A 26,660-nucleotide genomic window follows, 5' to 3' on the forward strand; every position below is an offset into this window, starting at 1 on the left:
AATCTTTCTGTTTATCATATTATTTGGGAATTTTAACTCTCAAACACTTTATATCTTTCTAAAACTTGTTTTATCTGACCTTTGTGTTTTCCTGTGGGAAGGTGCTGACTGTAAGCTCTCACTAGGGTCTTGAATTGTGTGTGAGTCAAAGAAATTGAATTTTGGTATTCTGAGGCTGTCCTCTTTAATGAACACTAATTTTTAACAAGTGGTATTCCATTCTTCCCCTTTTGACAAGCTGATTGCTGACTTTTCTTTAGAAATCAAGAAATTATAGATGTCAGAATTCTTTTGGTAGAAAGAAAAAGTCCGATTTCATTGTAGAGGATATATCTATCAGTTGTTTCTATGGTGATATTAAAAGACTCAAATAAATGTGTATAATTAGAGTTTAGAGTTTATGTGCATCAGTTATACTGGCAAGGAGGAGACTTAAACCACTAATCATTCCAGAAAGTAATATTTCCTCCCTGGTTAGGCGTTGGTGGGTGGTGGAGTGGAGGTGCCTGTGAGAGAGTTGAGGAAAATACCTGGTGATAAAGTCAGTAAGAGCCTGAAAGAAAGTTCTGTGATGTAAACCATATATTAGCAAGAATGTCATGTGGCTTTTTCCATTGATCTGGAGAAATGAAAAAGTAAATAATTTATAGTTATATTTGGATATTTACCTTTGTTTTGCAGCTTTTCATGCAACACCCAACACTTACAAGCGGAAGAACACAGAAACAGCTCTGGACAACAAGCCTTGTGGGCCACAGTGTTACCAGCATCTGGTAAGCCGAGCGCCGTGTGGTTGCAGAGGGCACTCGGGCAGTGTTCTGGTGAACGTGGTGAGGTATCAGGTCAGCGTGACACCGTGCTTCCCACACCTTCACTGGCCATGCAGTAGACAGGTTCTCTCACCCATGGCATTTCCTTCATAGCTCTGACGTGCAGCACGTTGGAGTCCTTCATTAATCTTGTAGTAGTTCTTGGTTTACCTGTGGTAGTCTCTTCAGCAGCATCTCCAGGTCTTTAGGATCAAGGACTCGTCCACCAAGTTTAGCCCATTCAGACCCAGAAACTCACTAACCACATGCAGCATCCCAAACCGTTCTCAGAGCCCTTGTGTGAGTTTTAGACCCCCTGGAGTTTGAGCTGTATTATAGGTCCCACAGATTTTTTGTTTTTTTAATGATGGAGAAAAGGTAAAGGTTTAGGAAAATAGGAATAGAAAAGTTGTTTTTACGGGTACTATCTTATTTTTACCATTTCCCCTCTTTGAACCAAGCCACTCCTACCTAGGAACTAAGTGGGTATATATTGCCTGTTGGATTTTGGACAGAAGATTCATTGAATGGCACCTGCAGAAGGTATCCTATTTTTAAGCAATTTGGTTTTTGTAGAATGAAGTATAAAACTTGGCTGCTCTCAAACTTCTCCCTTCTATTGCCACTAAAAATGGAATTCTCGAGCACTGTTTCATAGCATTCTTTACAAGGCAGAATTTTATTTGGCTCATCTAAAATGTGTCTCTGGTCTCTAGTCCATGCTCTTAACCATTGTTTTATACTTTCTGATAAGACTGGATTGTTGCACTTCCTAAAATAGCACGTGACCCTCACAGCCTTGTTCCTTAGGTTCCTTTCGTGTCTTCCTGGGGGCTGTGCATCCCTCAGGAAAAAAACACGTTTAATAGTAAGGCAGGAAGTGACCAAGTCAGGCCTCTTTATGTTTTGTATTCTTGTGTATTTTAAATACGACCATGGAGAGGTTGTTGAATCTGAAGAAATACATACATAGGGATGTATGACTCTAGATGCTCATTAGGGTTATGATTAAAAATTCACTTGTAAAGAGAATGTTACATAAAGTATATTTTAACTTATTAATCAGTCAGTGTGTATCACAAATATAGAACTGTCTTGCCTGATTTTGTATCACTCTAGCAATATGTTTATCTTTCTGAAATTTCTAAACTAGGACAAGCAGATAGAAAATGATTATTTGTGGAAAATGAATGGATGCTGTGATACATTTCTTGACTAACTTGCCTTGTGCAGTCTTTTTCTCCTCCACCGAAAGGAGTTGTAGAACTTTACCTGATGTCTGTGTTTCACTTCGTAGGAGGGAGCAAAGGAGTTCGCTGCTGCCCTCACAGCTGAGCGGATAAAGACGCCCCCCAAACGCCCAGGGGGCCGCAGGAGGGGGAGGCTCCCCAACAACAGCAGCCGGCCGAGCACCCCCACCATCAATGTGCTGGAGTCCAAGGACACGGACAGCGACCGGGAAGCTGGCACCGAAACTGGCGGCGAGAACAACGACAAAGAAGAGGAGGAGAAGAAGGACGAGACGTCCAGCTCTTCGGGTGACGTCCCATCCCTGGGCTTCACTGTCGCTTGGAAAACCCCCATGTTGTGGAGATAAAGGGCATGGGGTGTCGTTCTCAGTGTCACGACAACTCCAAGAGCAGAGCCCCTTCTCGAGGAGGCCATGTGGCTGAGTGCTTGCTCCTGTCCCTGCCCGAGCCTGCCTGTGCCTTTGCCATCTGGGTCACTCGGGGGGGGGGACGGACCATTCCATGCATTGTCACGGTGTGTTGTTTTCTCCATGTCTCAGACCGGGCAGAATGGAGTTCAGTTCATCCAGTTTAGGGCTCTCGGTGCTGCTGCCGTGGTTGTTTGTGTTAGGAGAGACTGGCAGCACAGAGTCTTTTCCTGACTGGGCTGGGGTTGTCCTTTCAGCCCTGTGAATGAACCACGGAGAACGTAAAAGCGTGGCCTTCACTGGAGGCGGCTGTGGGAGCCTGGGTTCCCTCTCCAGTGAGATTTGCTTCCTGTCGTGTACTTAATACACCCTTCTCCAGTTGTCCCTTCCTGACCAGGCTTCACTCTGCTTTTACAGAAGCGAATTCTCGGTGTCAAACACCAATAAAGATGAAGCCCAACAGTGAGCCCCCCGAGAATGTGGAGTGGAGCGGGGCCGAGGCCTCCATGTTCCGTGTCCTCATCGGCACCTACTATGACAACTTCTGTGCCATTGCCAGGTTGATTGGGACCAAGACATGCAGACAGGTGAGTACATCTGGGAAGCGCACGCACTGATGAAGAGGGAAACACCTGGTCACTGTCCAAACGTGACAGAGTCTCGTTCAGGAAGCTTCTGTTCATCTCCAGAAAAGGAGTCCATTTCTTTTTTTTCACTCGAGGCAACTGAAAGAAAATTATTCCTCCAGCTTGAGCTATTTCAGGTTAGGTGGCAGCGGATTTAAAAAGCCAGTAAGAATTTAAATTCAGCCTCAAGACCCTTGATCAGAACGTAATCACAGCGGCTGTCCCCGGGAGGGGGTCAGGATAGTGTCCGTCTTCTCGCCTGTGTGCCCAGCTCCTTAGCGGCGACACAGAAGAGACAGCGGTTCTGGTGTGAATCAGCGTGAGACTAGTTTGCCTCACTCGATGGCCTCATGGCCTCTTGCCAGGTGTACGAATTCCGGGTCAAAGAGTCCAGCATCATCGCTCCGGTCCCTGCCGAGGATGTCGATACGCCCCCACGGAAGAAGAAAAGGAAACACCGGTAAGTCGGCCGGCAGCCGTTCCGCGCCACCAGGAAGGGGCGCCACAGGCAGTGCTTGGGCTCCACTTTGTTAGCTGAGAAACTTAACTGGCCTCACAAATGTCCCTGTGGAGTCTTGTTTCCAAGGACAGTGCTGGTCGTCTTCCGCGAGAATACAGCAGCCTCCAGGGGATCGGGTGTTAAGAGTTCTGAAAATCATGGTTACTCTGCTGTTTGGTAAAGAAGAACTTAAGTTGCTTCTGTAGCAAAGGCTGCGTAATAGTTACTTCAGCCTGCATCCTCAGGTGTTTTCCTGAGCGTGAAGCTTGGCATGCTGATGTGAGCGCCGAGCTGGAAGCTTCTAGGTGTGCGGCCTTGCATTCTGATACCCTCAGCGTATGTAAGGCTGTGTGGGTGTGGCCGTTCTGGGGCCGGTGGTGGCTGGGAGGTGCAGTGACCATGCAGACTGACGGCTCTGTCAGCACGGGGCCAGCAGGCGGGGGCCAGGCTGCAAGCCCCCCGTGTTCTTAGAGAGGAGCTGACTCCCTAAGGTGTTGGGAAGAGCGTTTAGATGATGCTTCAAACCTTGGTGTACACGCTCACGTTCTATTTCTTTCCTCAATGGAGGGTCCACTTAATTTAAAACTGAAAGACCCTAGACGTTTTCCCCACAGAATTTAGGCTGTAGTAGATACTTGTGAATATCTTGGTTGAATTATTTCTGACCACGCAGTAGCTCAGCTGGATTAGGGACGCCTGCAGTTAGACAACGTGACGCCTCAGTATTGTGCCTTCCAGGATGACCCGGCTGCATGGAGGCCACCCCAGCCGCGGGGATGCTGCAAGGGCCGGCCTCGGCCCCCAGCGGACAGCAGGCGTAGGCCGGGCCGGGCCCGCTCACTTGGATTTAAGACACTGCTCTCCTCATGGCACAGACGGATGCCTTCGAGTTGCTGTGGTGGGGTCTGTGGTCTTACTGCAGTCCCTAGCTTCCTGGGAACACTGGGTTTTATTTGTGTTTTGCAGGTTGTGGGCTGCACACTGCAGAAAGATACAGCTGAAAAAAGGTTAGCATCTTCCCATTCAACTTCATCATTAACTTAAAAATGTCTCCTTGTCGTTCGTTTCAGAGAGTTTAGGATATTGATACAGTTGACTTCTGTCCATGAAAGCCATGTCAGCCACTTACATGGAGGCTGTGCTCTACATGGCCAGTCAGGTTTCTGGTGCGGGGAAGGCTGACTGGAGGGGGCGAGCAGCCAGCGGGTTAAAGGAGCAGTCCTCGGGGGACGGGACAGATGTGACCGTGCTCCGCCTCGGGCACTCGTGTCGGGGGATGGGAGACAGGAACACGTGTCAGTTGCACGTGCAGCCAGGAAGCCCGAGCGCCAAGGGAGTGGGGACTAATGTGTTTGCGATGTGGCCACCCTCTCTGCCTCGGGACTGACCTGCACACTGTTATCTTGATGCAGACGGCTCCTCGAACCACGTTTACAACTACCAGCCCTGTGACCATCCACGCCAGCCTTGTGACAGTTCGTGCCCTTGTGTGATAGCACAAAATTTTTGTGAAAAGTTTTGTCAATGTAGTTCAGAGTGTAAGTATATGTTGCTTTGATGAAACTGCATGAGACTGGATTAGGCTTTTGGTCTGCAGTCACAGTGGTGATTGAAATGAAAACCAGGACGTGGCAGCTCGTGCTCAGTTTCCCCTCGATACCCACTGATCCCACGGGATTGGTGGAGCCCCAGAACCGGCCCTGTGCTACTGCCCAGCCTGTCTCCCAGCTAAAGTGTGTGATGCGGCAGGTTAGGTAACGTTGGATTCAAGGAGCTTTTCCTGATGGTTTAAATTACAGTCCAGTGGGCACAGAATCTAGGGGAATCTAGAAATAGCTACCCAGATACTTTTGGGGCACCAGAAATCTCAGGCAGGTTTAATCTTTGGAATAAAGGGACTGTAGCCTGAGGGCAGTGACTGTAATTGTAATGAAAATGCACAGGCAGCTGATACACCGCAGTGCCACGTCTTTTCCTCACCTGCGGGCTGGGCTGGAGGTTGCTGGGAGGCTCACGCGACCTCACCAGGGGCTTGTTTAGCACTGGACTTGCCAGGCAGGCACCGTGATGCAAGCTTTTCACAGTGAGGATGATAAAGAACCTTTCTCTGAAGGTCAAAACCGCTTTCCCGGATGCCGCTGCAAAGCGCAGTGCAACACCAAGCAGTGTCCGTGCTACCTGGCCGTCCGAGAGTGCGACCCCGACCTCTGCCTCACCTGTGGGGCTGCCGACCACTGGGACAGTAAGAACGTGTCCTGCAAGAACTGCAGTATTCAGCGGGGCTCCAAAAAGGTGCGTCACCCCTCCCGGCTCAGTTCTCGAAGAGGGTCAGCCAGGGCACCTTAGGCCATTTAGGGGGCAGAAAAGTCAAAGCGATTGAATGGTACAGCGGGTTTCTCTTGGGGCTGGGCGACTGCTTCCGTTTCCTGTAGCACCCCTCACTGTGGTGTGAGAGGGACCAGTGAATGCTGAGCAGCAGTTGCTAATGGTTTCAGATTTGATCTAACAGCTGATTTTCTAGTTGTTTAATATTTAGTTAGTAGAACCGGTCATTTAAATGGTGTTCCTGCCAGCATAGAGAGACCCATTCTTACCACACAGGATCCAGTATGCCTCGCTGTGAGCGTGAAGGATGGCATTTCCCACGGCAGGTTTTGCAGACTTCGTTTCTTTAACATCCTTGAAAACAACAGAAATTACATAACTGAAGCCTGGGAGTTGCAACCAGGTGATTTTTTAGTCGGCAAAGCACTGGGTCAAGTGCCTTGTGTAGTAACTTAGTCCTCATGAGGCCATGAGGGGACAGTCGTTAACCCCAAAGTTACAGCACGTGAGAACGGGGTCCAGGCCCCTGTTGTCACCCTCCGCGTCTCAGGCCGCCATCCAAGTGTCCTCGCTAACGTGACCGAGATCACACTGCTGCCGGTAGCCAGGCGTTGTTTCTGGCAGCGCCTTACATTTCGGCGGGGATGTTTACAGCTCGTGTCCACTTAGGTTCTCAGGTCATGGTGACGCCAGTCGCTTCCCATGCTGCTCCTGTGCAGCGCCAGTCACCTCACCGTGTCTCCGTCCCGCAGTCTGCTCAGGAAGTGGGCAGTGCCCTTCACGTCGCTGTCTTGTAGCTCTGAGAGCCTGCGTACCACCTGGGGTTCCTTTGCTTAGTGTTCCTTAGCTAATGTAGTTTCTGATCCTGCAGGGAGGTGGGAAATTTCCCTGGATTAGAACAGGAATAGACTGGGAACCTGGGTTGGCCAGGGAGCCTTTCCAAAGAAAAGCCACAAGGCAGTTTGGGACGAACAGTGACAAGTTGGGGACTCGTTCCCAGATCCACTGACTAAACGGACAGCGGGACTCATCTGCCAGGACAGGATGCTGGCCTGACGGGAGGGTCACACCTGTCGTGGTAGTTTCTCGTGAACAGACATGGCCATGAGAAAACTCCCGGGGGAGGGAGGGATGCCAGCTAGTGAGGAGCCAGAACATGTCCTGCGGGGCTGGAGCTGAGTGAAGATGGACTAGCTGGTCCACTTTGGGGAGATGGCGAGGGGGGGTGATTTCATTCAAGGCCCGAAGAAATGGTGGGGCCGAGCCTGGGTGCAGCGAGCGCCCAGCACCACCGCAGCCTGTGATAGAGTTTATGCTCTCTCTGTACCTGATTTATTAAAAAACCAAAGCATTGTTGTGGCAGTTCGTCGGCCAGCCCCTTGGGCAATACGAGGGAAGGTGACCCAAGTCGGGTACCCGCCGGTTTCCTAGTGACTCTGGTCAGATTGCTGCCTTAGGACGGGCTCAGGACTTGGTAACTCACCCCTCCGTCTGGCTGTCCGTCTGTCAGCAGTCCAGCTTCGCTCTCCTCCTGATTTTATGACTGTGCTTTGTTCTCTAGCATTTACTGCTGGCGCCGTCCGATGTGGCTGGCTGGGGGATTTTCATCAAAGATCCTGTACAGAAAAATGAGTTCATCTCGGAATACTGTGGTGAGGTACGGAAGGCACGAGCGATCCAGTTCCAGGCAGTAGATTCATGGACACTGACCACCGGGGGCCGTGTGGTGCTGGATGTAGTGACTGTTTGGGACTATTGGGGCCCATGAGACATGCGTTAATACAAAATGCCTTTTCAGCCTGGACTCCTTGGGGGTTTGGGTTTGCTTGGTAGCTGGTTACACTGAGCTTTTATCATCGGGGCAAAGGGAAGAACAAGAGCTTACGATGTAGGAGTCTGTCCTCAGTCTACAGCCTGATAAGGACCTAGAAACGACAGTGGCATTTATCATGAGCCTTTTTAGTGGTAGAGTAGGGAGAAGCCATAGAGGGCTAGCTAGCTTCCATTTATAGTCAACCCACCCAGTTTGTAGTTTTCTTTCAGTAAAAAGACTTTTGTTGGTCACTTTTTCCAACCATAGTTACTTGGAGCGTGGATGTACTTCAGAGTTGAACTCCTTAAAATACCGTTGTTTTCTGACAGCAGCCTGTGGACTGAAGACAAGAGAGAGAGATGGTCAGTGAGAGCGCTGAGCAGCCTCAGGAAGCCGCTCTCTGATGAGCTGTGTTCTCCCAGGTTTGCTCACCTAATCCAACACCGTCTTACCCTGTGTCTCTCTCCTTAGATCATTTCTCAAGACGAAGCAGACAGAAGAGGGAAAGTGTATGATAAATACATGTGCAGCTTTCTCTTCAACTTGAATAATGGTATGTTCGACTTAGAGGGCATTTCGTTCCCGGCTGGCATCTGGTAGCCTCTTCCTTCACATTCTGAACTCGTTACCTGGCGTATTTGTTACCTGGGCCGTTTGCTGGGAGGACTCCCTCAGTGGTGGCGTGGGCTACATGGCCCCTGGAGTGCCGAGCCATCTGCGCTGGGGCCAGACTCTTCCGGTCTGCTGCTGCCCTCCTGTCGTGTTCCCAAGGACTTGGCACACGTCTGCCAAGTGGTGCCTCCCCCGGGAAAGATCTCCAAAACGTCCCTGGTCTCAAAGGACTGTGGGAATAAAGGAAGCTGCTTTTGCAGATGATGTTTTTGGCAGAGAACAGAGGCTGCAGTCCATGCACTGGAGTCATGAAAATAGTACCTCAGACAGTAACTGTTGAAACAAGGAGGGTAGGTTTTTTTTCAATGAACATGTTCTATAAGCAGTGTAATGAAAATTATAATTTTGAAATTTAGTCAGGTTCTACTTTTTGCAGTGTGTTGCTCAGTAGTACATATTTAGCAGCAGTTAACTTCAACAGCGTTTTCTTCCAGATGTCATTTCATACTGAATGAAGTGGGCTGAATGAATTACTTTTGAAGGCAAACCCCAAAGAACTATATAACCAGCTGTGTCCGCAGAATCATACATAACATTGTTTGTTGATCTGTAACTGAAATTGTTCACTGCATTGTGCTTATTTTCTTTTTAGATTTTGTGGTGGACGCAACCCGCAAGGGTAACAAAATTCGTTTTGCAAATCATTCCGTCAATCCAAACTGCTATGCAAAAGGTAGGTGCTTCTGCAGTCAGCATTCCCATGCGCTGTCTGACTGCGGGGACCTCCCCCCCCCACTTCAGTGCAGTGACAGCGACCTGAACACTAGGACACATCTGTCATGTGAGCCTTCCCCGCCCCTGCCTGACTCACAGCCCCACTGACCCTGGCGTGCGTGTCTTTCCAGTTATGATGGTCAACGGCGACCACAGGATAGGGATCTTTGCGAAGAGAGCCATCCAGACCGGGGAAGAGCTGTTTTTTGATTACAGGTGGGTAGCAGGACCTTTCTGCTGTGTGAGGGCTTTGGCTGCCGCGCCTTGGAGCTGGGGCCGGGCTTCTGCTGTTTACGGGAGACTTGTCCTTCTTTCTGTGCACACTGGTGAGGAGTTAAATGCTTACTTTAAATATATAATAAAAAGAAAGGAGGACGCCCCGTATGTTACCCTGCTGCTGTGCCCCCTGGGCCTTTGACACGTGCATGGCTGTGCCCTCTGGGTCCTGCAGGAAATGTGATCATGTTACACAGTCTGTCCGCAGTACACTGTTGTTTGAGGATATTCTGTGTTTACTTCATCCTTGTGAAGTGCTAGAGGCTTCCTACATACATCATGGTTTAGAGCTTACAGACTTCCGGCGCTGTGCTCAGCAGCCTGCCTGCTTTCTCTGGGTCCTTTCTGTAAAGTCCCCGCGCCAGCCTCCAGCTGCTGAGGACACGGGCCCCTGGTGGTGGTTACAGGTCAGGCATCAGGTTGGCAGTTTACACTGTCAGGCTGGGGGGAGAAACTCACGGGTTATTGTTGCTTTAAATGCAATCAGTCAGAAGCTGTTTTCACAGGTCGAGTTAGGGTCGAGTTATAAACTAGGTGCATGTGTCGCCACTTTCAGGGGCACAGGGCCGGCTGTTGAAGGTGGGCCCTAAGCCCAGTGACAGGGCCCGAGCAGCTGCTTTGCGCAGGTCATTGTGGCTACTCTCCCCGAGTGGCCCCCCCATCTGAGTGGGGTCAAGAGCCCAGCAGTCCAGGCTCGGACCTGCCTCCTGGGCAGTTGAGGGGCATAAGCTGTGGCACAGCAGGTCTGTCCAGGTCAGAGCTCAGCCACGGCTCCACTGGACTGTGGAGGGTATGTGCCTTTCTTGGGGACATTTTAATGCACCGTCTAAGGTGGCGTGGTGGTGGTGGTCTCACCTCGTGGGAGGCTTGCAGTCACGTGTCCTTCCTGCCTTTTCAGGTACAGCCAGGCCGACGCCCTGAAGTACGTGGGCATCGAGAGAGAGATGGAGATCCCTTGACGTCTGCTACCTCCCCTCCTCGCAGCTGCCTTAGCTTCAGGAACCTCAGTACTGTGGGCAATTGAGAGAAAGAAAATGCGGTTTGAAATTCTGAATTTGCAAAGTACTGTAAGAATAATTTATAGTAATGAGTTTAAAAATCAACTTTTTATTGCCTTCTCACCAGCTGCAAAGTGTTTTTGTACCAGTGAATTTTTGCAATAATGCCGTGTGGTACAGTTTTCAACTTTGAATAAAGAATACTTGAACTTGTTGTTGCGTCATCTGTCCTGGAGTTTCGGCAGCGTCTAATGGGAAAGCAAACTCACATTTAAATTGGACTTAACGAAATATGCTGCCTATTAATTTGCCTAATTATAACATCCTTAGTATAAATACATGATCAAATTATTAAATAACACTCACATGTCATTGCTGTTGCGATTACTGAGGGGCAGGGTGGGGTGTGTCCTCGTCAGCGGGGGCCGGAGCGTTCACCTCAGCCTCATTCTCATCTGTAACGTGACAGGTCGGCCCCGGGCACTTAGCCTGTCTTGCTATAAATTCCTTTCGTCTGGATACAGCCCTTCAGAAACAACAGTGCAAACAGAGTCCTTCCCCGTGGAAGGTGGGAAGGAGTCAGGCAGCCACAATCCACTTGGCTCAGCACAAATGGAGCCCATTTCACGAGCATACGTGGGCCGAGCCAGGACACCCGTGGTTACTTACAGTGGTCAGTGACGTGGCGCTCATTCCAGCCACAGCTTGGCTTTTCACAGCTCCAACCCGTCTCCAGGGACAAACAGCTGGGAGGTAGGGCCTTGAGTCCAGGGAGCTTCTGCTCACTTAACACCCACAGGTCCAAACGCAGCAGGAAGAGAAAATTGCTGACGGTGAGCGTGCACCGCAAGCGTTCTGTGCCCTGACCAGAAATGTGCCTCCAGGGCTCTACTTACTGTGACACCAAGATTCTCTGACCAGAAACACTTGACAGGCACCCATGTGACAAAGGGCACCTTTAAATCAGAGCTGGTTAGTGTCAGATTTTCTTTTATACTGGAGGGTTTGACACAAGCTCTAAAAATACCCAATTAAGACAAAATTTGGACAACAGCTAAGTTGAACACCAGTATGCTTGTCCCCTTCCCTCCTGTGAGGTAACGACTGTGTGTTTGCTTAAGCCTCGTGTTTCAATCCCCACCAGAGAAAATTATAAGTGGAGAGTGACAAGTGTATCAGGATATGGCCGTTTCAAATAGTTTCCAAGTGGTTTAGGAACATGACACTCTCCCAGGAGGAAGGCAGCTGGACAGAAGGTTCCCAGCTGGTCCACTTCTGTGGTCGCTACGCCTTGTCTCCGGATGGTCATGAACCCCGGAAACCACCCACGGCTCCAGCAGCCCTGACCTCCAGGTCTAGGTAGCATCTCACCCCCGACCTGCAGGCAAATGTGAGGGCGCCGTCAGGTAACCTTCTGTTTCCCAAATTCTTGTCAATATTCTATCATTTATTTTAAAAAACCAATTCTAATCATCTACCCAGAAAATGCTGCTTTACTTTTCAATATTGTCTGGTCCACTCACCTTCTAGCCACCATGTGCCCAGGTGGGCAACTGCCCCATCTGCCAAGCCACCTAACAAGTACACCTGTAGACAGGTCAGACCAAGGGTCCAACCGTGAGCTGCTGTCTGAGCGCTGGGCTCCTACTGTAATGAGCTGAAGTAACAGCCCTGTCGTAAGCGACCGCAGTGAGGGGGCGTGGGGTCCTCGGGGGTGAAACACATCTCCTCAAAGTGGTTTAAAGAAAACCCACACTCACCTTCATGATGGAGTCGCTGCGTGGCCAGGGGCATGAACTGGGAAGACGAGATTCAGGGATGTGAAGTCAAGTCACTCCAAGAGCCAAGTCCCTGGGATTCCTGAAAAAGAAGTAGCCAGACGGGGGCTGCAACTCAGGCATGTTGGAGTTTTCACCGGGGTGTGGTAAAACCTTACATTTTTTCCAAGAGAAAAGTAGATACCATTGTTCCCCGAGGAGGCAAGCCATCTTAAATGCTCAGTCAGGAAAAATCCTTCCAATTCCAGGAGGCTCCCAGTCCTGTTTCTACTCTCCTTGCCTCAGGGGTCACGCAGGCCTCAGAAAGGCTGCCAAGTGACAGGCCAGCAGGCCAGGTCCACCCCCGGGAACCTCTTACCCCCAGACGAGTGCGGCCCTACGCCCGGCCTGGTCTCCACCCAGGTGAGAGGTGGTGGTTTCCTCAGGCCGTGGGCCCCAGTGACATGAGACTTAGCCCGGGACATGGCTGCAATCACTGCCCCTCCTCAGCTCGGACTTCCCAGAGGGAAGTGCACCTGCATTTCTCCTTAGAAGTGGAGACATTCCAGAACCCCCCGCCTTTGCCTCAGTAGCTTCAGAAGTTGAGTTGGAAAGTCTATTCCTCGCGGAATGTCTCCACTTCTAAGGAGAAACGCAGCTGCTTGGACTGTCAGGGAACATGACTTCGGGCTGACATTTGGAGGCTGCTGATCACCCTTGTTAGGCTGGGACATGGGTTGGGGGATAAAGGCAGAAAAGTGCTTCCCCCACACCCGTCAGCAGTACGTGTGCCGAACCCAAGGGTGTGGGGTGACCCCAGTTTCGGACGTCCTGGGACTCACCCCAGGGCACTCCTGATCCTGCAGGAATCGAGGCACAAGCAAATCTCATGAAAAGATCTCCCCCAAGTTCTGCAAGCGGCTCCCTGCGTCTTTGTCCCAGAGGCAGATGTAGGAAGTGCCGGGAGGAAAAGCAGGCTGGGCGCCTCCCAGTGGGGCATTCATGGGGTGCCGGGGCCTTTGGGGTCCCCTGGGCAGCACTCCTGCTTTCTGCCTGGTTTATACATGGAATTTGTATATGATTGTTGAAGTGTGGAAACCATCCTTACTATTGCTTTTTACAACCTATTCAACCTTTAACTTGAAAAACTCACCTGTGACGTGCTAGATTGCTCCAAGAAACCGTCAGGACTTTCACTTATCCCTCCAGCTACGCCTTCTTCCACTTGTAACTGACTCAGAGTAGGGCTCGTGGAGCCGGACCCCCCAAAGCTGGGAGCAGGAGTGTGTGGGTCTCCTCCCCGGGGCACAGATGGCCGAGGACACTCTAACTCACCAGTCGGTGCCTGCAGAGCAAAGCGTTGGGCTGCCTGTCGCCGGGAGGGACAGCGGTGCCCCTGGCGCGAGTCCTGGGAGCTGCACCGGGGAGAGCTGCTGAGTTCACCTCAAATGTTGCTTCTTGTACTGGAACAGCTGGTTACAACCAGAAGGCAGGAGCGACGAGTCCCTGCACACCTCGTCTCAACACCCGCTCTGTGGCCGCGGACTCGGCGGCAGAGGGAGGGCGCGCGTCCCCCAGCTGGCTGCTCACGCTTGTTCCAACGCCAATCCTCCACCTCCCGGTGACCAGTCCCTCCTCTGTCCTCAGGTTCCCACCTGCGGGAAGGGGCACTACTTCCCAGGTCAGGCTGTCAGAGAATGGACCCAGTCAGTCCATAGCGTGGCCGATGGCATCAGCATGTGCTGCACCCCGGGTGGCATTCACGATACCGGAGTCAGGGAAGTGAGCATGAAGGTTTGGGAAGAGGGTTACGTGGGGCTTAACTTTTTTTTGTCATTACTTTGGATATTAGTTTATTACAAAAGAGACATGGAAATTATTTACATGATGAGATTTCAGAACTTGAGTGGAATGGGCAGCTTCATGTGATGCCGTGTCAGTAGTGATTTATTTCAGTCACATACTTTCCATGCATGTCACCATCTCTAAATAAGAAATAATCCTTGTCATCTAGAACTACTTTGGTGCCTCCGTATTCTGGAAGAAGAACTTTACCTCCAACTTTCACGCTAACTGACTGAATCTCTCCGCCCTTTCCTTTAAACTCGGATCCAACAGCTACTACTGTCGCTTGCAATACTTTTTTCCTTGAGACTTTTCTGGAAGCATAATGCCTCCCTCGGTTAGTTTCCGCAGCCCTCCTTTCAACTAATACTCGGTCAAAGAGGGGGAGAAACTTTCTAACCGCCTGTCCTGCCACGACTCCGGCAGCAGTTCGTACTCTGCTCTCGCGCCGCGGCCGCAAGGAGAGCTGCAGTCCGGTCCTCTGGACACATGAACTTTTGGGCTTAACATTTCAAGGTCTTGAAAAAGCTTCCAATCTGAAGAATGCAGCCTTTGCGACTACAGGAAGACACTGGGATATAAATCTGCACAATCATTATATTTTTTATTTACATATAGAAATTAGTAAAACTAAAAACAAAACCCAATGCAACTTGTACAGAAATCCTTTAAGTTTCTTTATTTTCACACATTAAAAAATGAAACACACTATACAAATGGGTTTTTATAGCAGATTACACGTGGGTCCGCTCTCAAAGTGCTGCCAGCGTTGTCGGTGCTGCCTGGGCGGCAGCTGCTCACCCCGTGGCGTGTGTTGGTCTAAATGCAGTAGCATGCAGCCCTCAGCATGGAAGGGTCGAGTCCCCTCTGTCCTTAAATTAGGTTAAATGGCGGCGGTGTCCATATTTACAGACTTGACATGTGTCATCCTGAGCAGTTCTGATGTACATGTGAGACCGGTGGTGGGAGTCTTGGTCTCAGGTTTAAAAAGGGAGGTCCAAGTGGCGGCAGGCTGGCTGCTGTGAGCTTGAGTTTTCATCCTTTCCACCAGGAACTATTTTGCTGTGGGTCGCACAGTCAGACCCTTCTAGAAGGGTTAAGCCAAGTAACTGTAGGTGTCCTTTTCCCCATCAACTCGCTCCAAATATTCTTTCTCGATCAGAATGTCAATGCATTTCTGGGCATTATTTTTTTAAAAAGAAAAGGCAGTGAAAGGGAAGAAAAACAGATTTATTATCAGGAGAGACAGACCGTCGGCTGGATTCTCCCCTACCTGGCAGCTCAGTGGGGAGGGAGCAAGGTCACGTCATACACGTCATACACCCCTCGGCGTGCAGTTTTCCTTCCCAGGCTGCCAATGTTTTGCCGCCCTGCAGGGAGCCCCTCAGAGCCAGCGCCCACAGCTGGGTCGGGTGTGGCAGAAGCCACTGGGCACACACCCCGTCCCTTTCCACTCTGAGCCCCAGCCGAGGACGTCACCAGCAGGCTAACAACTAGTCCTGGGGGCTCTGATTGTGACGCAGGAGCTAAGTGCCGCCCACCACAGGGTTCAGGAAGGGGAAGAGCTGCTTAGTTTCTCCTTTAAACAACCGCAGCTGTCACATGGCTGCCACCAGTCGCTGTGGTTGCACAGACAGGAGTGTCTCCACAGTAGTAAGGACGGACACTCGGTGACAGGTGACAAGAGACGGCTCTCTCTGATGTGATGCTGAGAACATCCCAGCGCACCCAGGAGGGTGGGAACTGCGTTTCTCGAGAATGCAGAGGTAGGCCAACTGCTGCTGTGAGCAGTGTAGTGTCCTGGGGACCCCACGGGAGGCAGGCGGGCGGGGCTGCCAGGCCGGCCACCAGCCCTCCGCCTGGAGCTGCGGGCGCCGTACAGGACGGGCCAGCAGGCGGGAGACTTCTCAGCCTACATTGCAATACGAGTTTAAGCACTAAGCCGATTTTCTTTTGGAGAATCTATTACGTACGACTAAGCCAAGCTCCTTCCTTGCAGAACAGTAAGCAACCTACTTTTCGTACCATCTTTTCTCTTGTAAAAGGATAAACGGAACGTCATTCTTGTACCTTAATTACTGGGACCCGAGGCTTGAACCGTGACGACAGCTGCGTGAGAACTTCTCCAAGGAGCTGCTGGTGTTTCAGAACCTTCCTCATCTTCATAATTCTCACGATAGCCGCCTATGGGACCAAGATGGGGAACCAAGTGTGTTCAAAGACTTGCAACAACTTATTCTTAGAAACTAAGGACAAGTAGCCAGAAGGTTCTATATTTAGGCCGAGGATTATGATTTCGCCGCAGGTAACATACACTGCGGGTGAGGGGCAGGGCGCCAGTTCTCTCTACCCCGTGGTTCAACTAACACAACGAACGTTAAAACGGTCTTATGAGCAATTCTAGTAACGTAACCCAACTCTGTACGAAGCACTAAAAAATGAGAAAAGCCCAGCCTCCGAAGCCGGGGACGCTGCCCGGCCCCTCCCTCACCAGACCCCGCACCAGGGAGCTGCTTTCACCTGTGTCACCGACTCCGCCCAGAGCCCTTCCTCCTCCTGGAAGGGCCGCGGCCACCCGCCCGCATGTGAGGGGCACACACTACATGCCGTGGCCCCAGACTCACCTGAATCAGTAGTTTGCGGTCTTCCTCAATATTTTTATGTGTGGTTTCTTGTTCCTGCTTCTGCTCGGTTTTCATCGGTACATTGATGTTAACCCTTAATTTCTTACTGTCGAGAGAGTGGAGAAAACCAATGACTACTGCCTTGAAGACAGGCAGCAAAGGTTTCTGTTCTCACTCTGAGAAGGCAGTGACCGTCCCCTCCCTCGGAACCAAGCAAGGGGCTCCCCTGCAGGGCCTGCATCACAGGGCCCCCTTCCTCTGCTCCCCGAACTGTGTCAAGGGAAATAAAATCCAGACACTTGGACATAAAGGTCCAAACTTTCTGGTAAGCCATTTAAGGAGACGTGTTTGCCAAATGAAGAAAAAACCAAAAACGAAAAGTTAAATGGAAAAACACCTGGAATCGTGAGACAGAATCAAAGGGCTACGTCAAACTCCCGTCCAGCCCTCCCTGAGCTCGTCAGCTCCCTGTCTGCAGTGACGGCAGGGAATGTGTTCAGGGGTCAAGGGACAGGTCTACGGGCTAGGACCGACCACCTGCTTAGATTTTTCCTTACTTTTTATAACCAAGATATAACTTTATTAAGGTATCTGGCTTCAATTCCACCTCATCAACATTTGCATTTTCGTCTTCCAAGACCTATAAGAAAACGACTGTTACTACGTGATCTCAGAACAGGCTTTGTTCTCGCTTAACGTGAAAAGTGCACAAACATACCAATAACTTTGACTTCAGTAAAATCTGTAGCACTTGCGCCAAAATGTCCTGCAATTAGAGAGAAAACAGTCACTTAAAGACAAAGTGCATTTTTCTTTGTAACAAAAAACGCAGGCAATCGCACCACAAGGTCACCCAACGGAAGGCTGTACTCAGAGGACAAAGAGTGACACTTTCCAAGGTTCCCTAAATTCATTACTTCCCCAGCACCTACTTCTGAAAGTGGAATCAAGCCCTTTTTGGCCATCACCACCCAATAGGAACACTGACAATTCTGTTCAACGTGAGAAACCAGGCACAAGTGACGGACAGAAACGTGCAGGAACCCGCTCACCTCCTAAATGCCTGCCAGCCCCTCCTGGGCCCCGGTGGCCGCAAAGGGGGTGCGGGAGGACGGGGAGCAAGGAACGCTCTGTTCACCCGCACAGCGGCGCCGGTGGCGGCCACCCTGCCTGTCTGCCTTTGGTGAACTCTACGCTGTCGTGTGGCTCTGGCGCCACCGTCCTCCCCGGAGAACAGTGGGTGGCCGGCATGTCTCAGCTCCTTCAGCTTCACAGCTTCATGTCCCGCGAAATGGAAGTGCACCCAGCCCAACCTGCAGTCACATGGATGCCCACATACCTAGTGCCTCGTACCAGGGACAGAAAGGGCCCCTGTCTTCAATGTCAGAGTGCACAGGGTCAAAGCTGTGAAAGTGTGACAAGCCGCTAGCCTAGTGACCTGCCCGGAAGTGCAAAGCAGGATCGGAACCCTGCCGGCTGCGTCTAGAACAGGAGACAGAGGCTCCAGTCCAGGAACCAAACCTGACAGAGCAATGAGTGTCGATCGTGGGCAGGAGAGATCAGCCATGTCCCCACACGGGGTTAGCTCTGCTATTGAAAACTAGCGGACAGATGGTGTCGAGTTTTGATTAGAAAGCCACGCAAGTCTCTCGGCAGGATTGCAGCAGCAGTGCTCTGTCTGCAAAGTGGGCGGCGGCCTGCAGATCTCTCCCCATTGTCTGGGACAGCCCAAGCTGCCCCCTCATTTCAGCCTCCTCCTTCTGATATGAGGAAGGAGAAAGGAGAAAAGACTAATGTACAAGGAGCAAATTCATTTTGCTGTAGAATTGGACGATATATTTTGGACTCACTTGAAGCATATAACTCATGTTCTATGAGGGCCGTATTACCCTGACACCAAAGCCAGACAGAAACATCACAAGAAAACAGACCAATATCCCTTATGAATATAGATGCCAAAAATCCTCAAGAAAATTCCAGCAAACCAAACCCAGCAGCATATAAAAGGTATTATATGCCATGACCAAGTGGGGTTATTTCAAGAATGCAAGCGTGGTTTAACGTAAGAAACCAACTCAACATAATACACCATATTAACAGACAAAAAGCACATAATTATCTCAACAGAGCTGGGAAGGCATTTAACAAAATCCAACACATTCTCATGATAAAACCAGTAAAAAAACACCTAGGAATAGAAGGGAACTTCTAACATCTAATAAAGGGCATCTAAGAAAAACTTGCAGCTGGCATCACACCCAACAGTGCAAACTTGTGAGACTTTCCTCCAAGATCGGGAGGAAGGGAAGGAGGCCCCTTCTATGCAACACTGTCCCGGGAGTTCTCCCCAGAGCAACCAGCAAGAGGAGACAAGCACATCCAGATATGAAAAGGGAGGAGGAAAACTGTCTATTTGCAAATGGCGTGATTGCATATTAAAAACAAAAAAAGCCCCAAACAAAACAAGTATTACAACCAGATCAATATGCAATAATCAACTGTATCTCTATACACTAACAATGACCAAACAATTCCAATAATAGCATCAAATATAATACAAGTAAAAGACTTTGAAATAAATTTAACCAAAGTACAAGATTAGTATACTGAAAAACGGTGAAAAAGTCGAAATGAAAGACAACCGAAGTAAAGGGAAAATCATCCACGTGCACGGATTAGAAGACTTAATATTGTTAAGAATGATAACACCGTCCAAAGCGACCCACAGATTCAACGCAATCCCCTTCATAATTCCAACTGCCTTTTTTGTGGAAATGAACAGGCTCATTCTGAAATTCACATGGAAATGCCAGGGACCAGGGACAGCCAACACAATCTTGAGAAAGAAAAACAACACTGGAGTCTCAAAACTCACTAAAAAACAACAGTGACCAAAACAGTGGGGGACCAGCATCAGGGTAGACCTTTGGATCCGTGGAAAGTAACTGAGAACTCAGCAATAAACCCTACGTTTGTTTTTGGCCAAATGATTTTTGACAAGGTTGCCTGAACCAATCAACAGGGAAAGAACAGTATCTGACCTTGGAATAGGCAATGGTTCCTTCGACACGATACCAAAAGCACAAGCCAACACAAGAAAAAATAAAGTGGACTTCATCAAAATTAAAACTGTGATAAAGAAAACGAAAAGCCAACCCACAGAACGGTAGAAAATATTTATAAATCTTCCATCTGACAAAAGTCTACTATATGGGATCTATAAAGTATTCTTACAATTCAACAATAATTTAAAAATGGGCAAAGGATTTGAACAAACATTTTTCCAAAGAAGATATACAAATGGCCCTGGAAAAGATTTTACTCAGCATCATTAGCTGTTAAGAAAATGCAAATCAAAACCACAATGAGATACAATCATAACCACAAGGATGGCTGTAATTAAACAACGGGTAAGACCAAACATGGGTGAGGACTGGAGAAAGTGGGGCCCTCACGCGCTGCTGGTGAGAACACGCACGGGGGTAGCCATGGTGGAACAGCTGCCAATTCCTCGAAAAGTTAAGTACAAATTCTTAAAACTCAGCGACCCCCCCCACCGCCATGCAGGTATATTCCCGAGAGAACTGAAAACATATTCATACAAAAACCTGCATATGAATGTTCACATAAGTATTATTCACCGTTGCCAAAAGGTGGACAACGCTTCTGGCAGAGCTGGTGCTTGGACACCTCGTGAAAAACGTCTAAATTGGATACAGTTTTATATTACGTGAAATACATCTCAATAAAATGACTAACAGGAAGGATAACACTGAAATTCAGCAAAGATTTTAAGCTTAGTAAGAAAAGCTTTCTGGAAAGAGCGTTCAGAACGGGCTAAATGAATGCGAAAGGCACGTGAGTGTACTTATGTGTGTGCGTGCAAAGGTGTGTGTAACACTGAGTTTAAAAGTTAAGCTTTTTAAAACCACATATTCAAATCCTGGAATAGAGCATCTCCATATCCATAAGGCAATACCCACTTCAAACCCTCTCCCCACCCTCCCTCCCTACGATCCACAAGGCGGAGACGCTCAGGTACCATTTTGATCTGCGTGCTGTCCGTCAGCTGCTGTACTGCGTAGGCGTCCTCTGTGTTGTACTGAAGCAGAATCGCCATCTGGAACGTGGAGGCCTTGGAAGCCCCGGGGAGAAGAAGCAGAAGCAAAATTTACACACGTGGAAAAAACTCCCAACTACACTGCCTAAGTTTAAAGAACTTATTTATAAAGTGAACCCTTCGGAACAGATGCAAAACATAAAGCAGATCAATTTAAAAAGGAATACAAAGTGTCAATTCCACTACAATGCAACACTTTCCTGAAAGAGGTCATTTGCCACCTTTTCCAACATTAAAACGATTTTGAATTTTCTTCTAAAATGTGTCCCTGTGGCTGTGCATCCACACTCACTGTACAGACACACACATCCACCCGGTGCACACAGAAACGTTAAGCATCAATCTTCAAGTTTGTTTTTGCATAAATGCTGAGAAACATGATCTTTTGGTGCACTGCTGACATAAAACCACCTGCAAATTGAATTACATTTGATTTCTTTATCCTAACTACTGTAGCTGTGTAAAGTGTGAAACGGGGTAAAGGATCATTCAGGGAACCAGGCGCCAGGATGCACACACTGCTTCTGAGCCCTGCAGTGTGCAGGGGGGGCCTGGAAGCGCCTCCCCCACATTCCCAGGGGATCCCTTCACCCTTCTCCTCCTCCATGATCCAAGCGACAGGGAAAGAACCATGAGCAGCAAAGCTCGGCCAACGAGAGGCCAAGCAGATGCCGCGGGCAGGCATCACTGCCGCCGGGCAACGGTTTTCCTGGAGACTCGGACGCCGGCCAGGAGAACGGCCAGTGGGAGGCGGCATGACCCTAACTGGCTTCCAGAGGCCTCGCCGAGCTGACGCACAGGCCTTCTTATCTCTCTATGGCAGTGACCAAATCAAAACAAATCTCAAAGAAATGTTCTAGTTGGTGGTGGTCCCACTGATATGTGCAATCTGCCGTAAGTCCAACTATATACTTAAAAGGGGTGGTGCCTTTCATTGTCTGTAAATTACCTCAACAAAGTTGATATAAAAATTATTTAAAGAATGAAAAACCAAAAAACAAGAGAACAACCGCACTGAAAAGGACCTTGTTTGTACCTTAAATAAAAGGTCAAGGGCAGGGCACAAGCAGGGTTCTGCCATGACATAGGCCCGCCCTTTTGGGCTACCCTCACACGGCCAACACACCCCTGCTGAGCGTCCACCTGCTCAGAAAAGGGCACCGAAATTTGAGAGACTAAAGGATGATGAACTCACACGTTCTTCTATGTGTATTTGGGAAATGAATCAAAATTTCAATTTTATAACCTACATGCAAACTGATAAAGACCTCTGGACCTGGGTATTATACATTTTAACTGTTTTATCAAAGTAGAATTATTGAACTAACGAGCAGAAGGTAAGCCTGCAGAATGCAGTCTGAAGCTTCTTAACACTTAAAAATTGACTTATGATTGTTGTTATAAGCTCACCAGCGACAACGTCTCAGAGAATAAAACAAAGCCCCGAGTGAATGAAGCCCGCTCTTCACACAAGTGCAAGTTGTAGAAAGCACCTGGACTCTTTGAGGGAAAGACCTTAACTGAAAGTTGCTATTATCTGATACTCAGTGCTGCCAGGCGGCTGCAGGGTTTCACTAACGTACAACTCCTGTGTCAAAGGAAAGGAACTGTCATAATTACAGACACAAAACCCCAGCGTTTTCAGCGACCACCGGGACACGTGTGTCAGGCAGGAGCTGTGCCCCACACTTAGCGCGAACACTTCCATTTTACGGAAGAGAAACCGAGGCTCAGCGTCATCATTAAGTAGCCGGTCCCTTAGCCAGAAAGAGTTAGAATTCTGCTCATCTGACTCTAAAACCCATGCTGCTTATTAGCCTCTATGCTCTTTTCCCAGAAGCGTGACTCGAAATGAGTTGCATGAATCACTGGATTCTGAGTTCTGTAATTTGTCTTATCTTCATTTAGAATTTTAGAAAGTATTCCAAAATAAAATGGTGATCTTACCTGCAAAGTGTATCTGTTTTTGAAGCAGTTTGTCACCAGTTCTCCTTTAGACAGCTGATATAACCATGTCAATTTTCTGCCACTGTGACGGCTGGCGTAAAAAGCTGTGAATCGCTGATAGCTACGTTCCAACTAGACAAAAGGACAGCATCACACGGAATACGTATCTTACCACGGTGTATAATCAGCATTTCTACATAAAACACACTGTTCTGAGTTTACAGCACCAAGTCAGTAATGATATAAAATATAAAAGTAAAATACAAATGACTCTCACAAAGCGTGTGGAACCGAGCACTTTAAGGTACAATCAAAAAGGTTTCTACTTCAAGATGGGGAAGTATTGTGGTGTTCGTCCCAGCACTAATTAGGTTCTATTGTCTAAGGGTAAATAAAGGAACACGCTGCTGAGGGGCCAGAGGGAGCCAGCCAGCCTGCACAGGACTCAGCCCTGCCCTGCTCCCGGCACAGGACTCGGCCCTGGCCCTGCCCCGCTTCCAGGCACCAGCCGGCCAGCAGGAGGTTCTGCAGACACCATGTGCATTGGTGCTAAAAGCTGCCCTCATCTCTACTCAGCACGAATGGAACAGAAGACAAACCATCCTTACCTCCGAAGGCAAGGCAAATGTGCACGACTGCTGGAAGGGCCACGATCCGGAACTCAGAACCTGAATACTGAAATCCACTGTGGGAGCAGGGCATGGAAATTAAGGAACACACTTAGTTAGTCTTACAAACTGAAAACTGCCAGTGTTTCAGATACACGTGGATCACTCCTTATGAAAACACGTTCAATAAAAACCCTGCTTCAATATAAAACTAAGGATTTCATTTCAATTCTTTTATTCAATTAAAATTAGTAAATGGTGGGAGAGGCAGAAATTCTTTTCCTCCAAAGGGTGAGCTTTTCGTCTCACTGCTACCTCAGAATGATGACACTGTGTGCATGCTTTGCTTCGTGTGCTTTAGTTTTCTGCCACGAGTAATGTCCACCACTCAAGACACACCTGGTCCCAGGCAGATGGTATTAGCGCCCCAAACTCGGAAAACGAGAACCCCAACTAGGAACAACCAACTCCCTTGGGTTTGGTATAGCACTGTCACTGCGGACACACAGACTACACCATCATATAAATAATCTATACGTCGTGACAATTTCAGCAACATAAATAGCTGACCACAAGTCCACCGTCCCAAGTGTCAGTTCTTTTGCTTTGGGAAAAATAAAACCCCCCTTTCCTTTTAGAGGGAACATTCCCCTGTGGTGACGCCAGCAGAATCTGCCGTCCCACGGCGGCCGCAGCCCTCACAGCAGGAGCCCAGCTGGCCCTCCCGCAGCTGCGTCCCGGCCCAGGACGGCCCCAGTCGCCAAGGCCAATCTGAAGCCACGTGGTCTCTATTAGTTTGACTCCGTTCTCCATGTGGCCAAGTCAGTTTCTTATAATTAAAACAAATTCTAGGATGGATCCAAACTAAGGTTAAAAAACAATTAAAAATTAAACTGTATGGAGTTCTGGGCTGGCAGATGCCTGGCAAGAAATCAGGGCTCAGGACCGGGATGCAAGCCACCAGCTCACCCCGCACCCCAAACTCCCAACCAGCCCTGCTCAACCCCTTGTTCCCCGTCTGTCACCTCCTAACATCACACCGGAGTCATGAGGCATCCACAGTGGTTGGGAGGAACTTCCTGTGTGTCTGTCCTTGAATTTTTTTTTTTTTTAAAGGAGGGCACAGCTCACAGTGGCCCATGTGGGGATCGAACAGGCAACCTTGGTGTTCTTAGCACCACGCTCTAACCAACGGAGCTAACCGGCCACCCGTCCTTGAATTTTTGATACAGGATGCAGCACCCTTACTTAATATTCTGTCATCTCTCTCATTTGCTACAAAGGGCGTGGACTTGTGTCAGAACTGTAAACCCGTGGATACTCACAGTCCAGGGGTTCCGAATTCGTCAGGTGCTTTTTGAACTGCTCATTCAAATCTTTGCTCACGCCGATGTCTTGAAACATCCGCTGAAGCTTAGAGGTGTACTCAAAGCCGCAGGCTTGCTGAAACAAACCCAGACAGTAGCCCATTAATGTCCACAGAAATGTAAATGCTCACAACAGAATCTCACAGAAAGCACAGCACATGACATGCTGAACTGCTGTTACGCTGCTACTAAGCTCGTACCATGGAACTAATCTCACAGGATAAATACACACTGATGACAATTAAAACACCATCAGAAATAAGCGAGCTATAAACTGAACAGATGCACAACCACTATCACTTGAGCATCTAAGAGCAAGGATTTGTGACACTGGTAGGATACAATGACGTAATGCGTCTATGTTCTTATCCACTGCTCTGGACTGGACGGTGTCCCCCAAGCCCCTATGTTGAGGCCCTGACCCCTAACATGACGACTGGAGGTGGGGCCACAGCGAGATAATCAAGTTCAGATGTGGTCCCGAGGCTGGGCCTCCATGATGGAACCAGCGCCACGGTCAGGAGAGAACACGGAGCTTCTTCTCTCTTTCTGCCATGAGGACAGTGTGTGGCCGTCAGCGAGCCAGGAAGAGAGCCCTCACCAGAAGCTACACCAGCTGGCACCGTGATCTTGACCCTCCCAGCTTCTCACTGTGAGAAACCAACTCCCCTTGTTTCAGCCACCCAGCCTACGGTACCGTTACGGCAGCTGAGCTGCACACGACCCCCACATAACTGTAAGTTCAGGTCCAAGTGACGCACGCTCTCAGACAGTAACAGCGCCCGACAGGCCAGCGAGCACGGATGCCGACGCAGGCCGAGGGCAGAGGGGCTGAATACAGAAAGGACCACTGCACAGCACAGCACTGACCTTCCTGCCCTCCTGTAGGTGCAGGGCTACAGACAGGTAAGTACCCCCGGAGCGAAAGGAAACACCCACTACACCCGAAGCCAGCAAAATGGGACGACAGGCCGTGCCACCCTGCCATTCCGACGCGAGAGACAGGTGTGAAGCCAGGCTGTGAGAAAGCCAGGAGAGGACACTCGGACGGTGAGCAGAGCCCAGTCGGACCAGGCTGGCACAGCAGGGCCCCGAAGAGAGGCGGGAAGGGACGTGGGGAGCACGCGAGGGGCCGGGAAGGCAGGCCTGCACGTGTCATTGTCACAATGCCTCCGCTAGGTTTGCAGCAGCGAGTAGCAGAGCCCACGCAGTACGTACTGCTTGTTATACACTCACGAACGGCTTTGCCCCACTACCAACAATGTTTCTGGGGAGACTAAGAACTTGAACGATGACTGAAAAGCTGCCCTTTTCAGGAGAAGACGGAACTTACCTTTAGCTTCGAGATCATGCTGGCTTCGGCGTCGTCACTCGCGCTGTTCTGGTGTACGAGCCTCTTGGCCAGCATCTTCGCGTAGAACTTCTGGAACACGTCTTTGTCCTCTATGTACTTGAAGACCACCATCTGGCAAAGCCACCACAAGAGCACACGTGATGCACTCACACCCCGACTTCACCCAACACACACCAGAAACCAACACGTGTGTGGTGTTATCTGGCCTGTGTGCCAACACTTACAATGGCAACAAATACCGCCCCCCAGTCCTTATACATGTTCACCAGCCCCATAAATAACATTAGTTTGGTTAGGACTTAGTACTAATGAGGAAAGGACAAATGCTAAAATCAATGAATGGCTGAATTTAGGAAACAAAGCCATAGATTCAAAATAAAATAAATGATTCCATTCCTTTCGACATTTCAGGCGCCCTCTACAAATGACCTAAAACAACTTGTCGGGTAAGTGGCGACTGACAACGGTATCATTAAGCACCTTACCACTTGATTGAGCGTATCTTCTAGTTCTGCTTCTTCTGGGTTCTTGGAACTGGAATTGTTTAAAAAGGCAGCCTTGTAAAACACAGCAGCACACGTTACAGCAGCAGCACCACGCAGCCCACCCACCACGCGAGAGCAGGGGTCTGGACACCCAGAGGATCGGT

At 49.3% G+C, this 26,660-nt stretch overlaps 2 protein-coding genes, 2 long non-coding RNA genes and 1 pseudogene across 18 annotated transcripts in view; 1 reads left to right on the top strand and 4 right to left on the bottom strand.

The window, feature by feature from the left end:
- The window catches only part of EZH2 (enhancer of zeste 2 polycomb repressive complex 2 subunit), a 56,910-nt gene extending 46,307 nt beyond the window's left edge, over positions 1 to 10,603 (top strand). For all 7 annotated transcript variants that reach the window (XM_074315209.1, XM_074315211.1, XM_074315212.1 and 4 more), the window contains 12 exons: positions 682 to 773; positions 2,107 to 2,347; positions 2,884 to 3,053; positions 3,458 to 3,552; positions 4,558 to 4,598; positions 5,004 to 5,129; positions 5,705 to 5,883; positions 7,478 to 7,573; positions 8,201 to 8,282; positions 8,994 to 9,074; positions 9,247 to 9,331; positions 10,290 to 10,603. In XM_074315209.1, the coding sequence (XP_074171310.1) occupies positions 682 to 773; positions 2,107 to 2,347; positions 2,884 to 3,053; positions 3,458 to 3,552; positions 4,558 to 4,598; positions 5,004 to 5,129; positions 5,705 to 5,883; positions 7,478 to 7,573; positions 8,201 to 8,282; positions 8,994 to 9,074; positions 9,247 to 9,331; positions 10,290 to 10,350 (1,349 nt within the window). In that variant the 3' untranslated portion in view covers positions 10,351 to 10,603. The remainder of the gene's footprint in view (positions 1 to 681; positions 774 to 2,106; positions 2,348 to 2,883; positions 3,054 to 3,457; positions 3,553 to 4,557; positions 4,599 to 5,003; positions 5,130 to 5,704; positions 5,884 to 7,477; positions 7,574 to 8,200; positions 8,283 to 8,993; positions 9,075 to 9,246; positions 9,332 to 10,289) is intronic.
- LOC141567561 (uncharacterized) lies at positions 7,580 to 10,356 on the bottom strand. Of its 4 annotated transcripts, none has more exons than XR_012490319.1 (4): positions 10,247 to 10,356; positions 9,225 to 9,832; positions 8,182 to 8,571; positions 7,580 to 8,069 (listed from the first exon to the last, which is right to left on the bottom strand). It is a non-coding gene; the product is annotated as an uncharacterized LOC141567561 (long non-coding RNA). The 4 variants fall into 4 exon arrangements; XR_012490318.1 differs by having other exon boundaries at positions 9,225 to 9,438; positions 9,687 to 10,288; XR_012490316.1 differs by having other exon boundaries at positions 9,225 to 10,288.
- Positions 10,506 to 12,408, bottom strand: LOC141567562 (uncharacterized). Of its 2 annotated transcripts, XR_012490321.1 has the most exons (4): positions 12,150 to 12,408; positions 11,059 to 11,174; positions 10,756 to 10,915; positions 10,506 to 10,637 (listed from the first exon to the last, which is right to left on the bottom strand). It is a non-coding gene; the product is annotated as an uncharacterized LOC141567562 (long non-coding RNA). The 2 variants fall into 2 exon arrangements; XR_012490320.1 differs by having other exon boundaries at positions 11,059 to 12,408.
- Positions 12,409 to 13,959: 1,551 nt separating this feature from the next.
- Positions 13,960 to 14,499, bottom strand: LOC109451263 (10 kDa heat shock protein, mitochondrial; annotated as a pseudogene).
- Positions 14,500 to 14,655: 156 nt separating this feature from the next.
- The window catches only part of CUL1 (cullin 1), a 77,477-nt gene continuing 65,472 nt past the window's right edge, over positions 14,656 to 26,660 (bottom strand). For all 5 annotated transcript variants that reach the window (XM_074315217.1, XM_019739403.2, XM_019739402.2 and 2 more), the window contains exons 12-22: positions 26,497 to 26,545; positions 25,991 to 26,122; positions 24,616 to 24,733; positions 23,291 to 23,367; positions 22,683 to 22,814; positions 20,658 to 20,750; positions 17,334 to 17,381; positions 17,173 to 17,255; positions 16,616 to 16,721; positions 16,062 to 16,175; positions 14,656 to 15,168 (exon numbers count right to left, since the gene is read on the bottom strand). In XM_074315217.1, the coding sequence (XP_074171318.1) occupies positions 15,088 to 15,168; positions 16,062 to 16,175; positions 16,616 to 16,721; positions 17,173 to 17,255; positions 17,334 to 17,381; positions 20,658 to 20,750; positions 22,683 to 22,814; positions 23,291 to 23,367; positions 24,616 to 24,733; positions 25,991 to 26,122; positions 26,497 to 26,545 (1,033 nt within the window). In that variant the 3' untranslated portion in view covers positions 14,656 to 15,087. The remainder of the gene's footprint in view (positions 15,169 to 16,061; positions 16,176 to 16,615; positions 16,722 to 17,172; positions 17,256 to 17,333; positions 17,382 to 20,657; positions 20,751 to 22,682; positions 22,815 to 23,290; positions 23,368 to 24,615; positions 24,734 to 25,990; positions 26,123 to 26,496; positions 26,546 to 26,660) is intronic.

The sequence above is a fragment of the Rhinolophus sinicus genome, linkage group LG11 (genome assembly GCF_036562045.2).
Source record: "Rhinolophus sinicus isolate RSC01 linkage group LG11, ASM3656204v1, whole genome shotgun sequence".
NCBI lineage: Eukaryota > Metazoa > Chordata > Mammalia > Chiroptera > Rhinolophidae > Rhinolophus > Rhinolophus sinicus.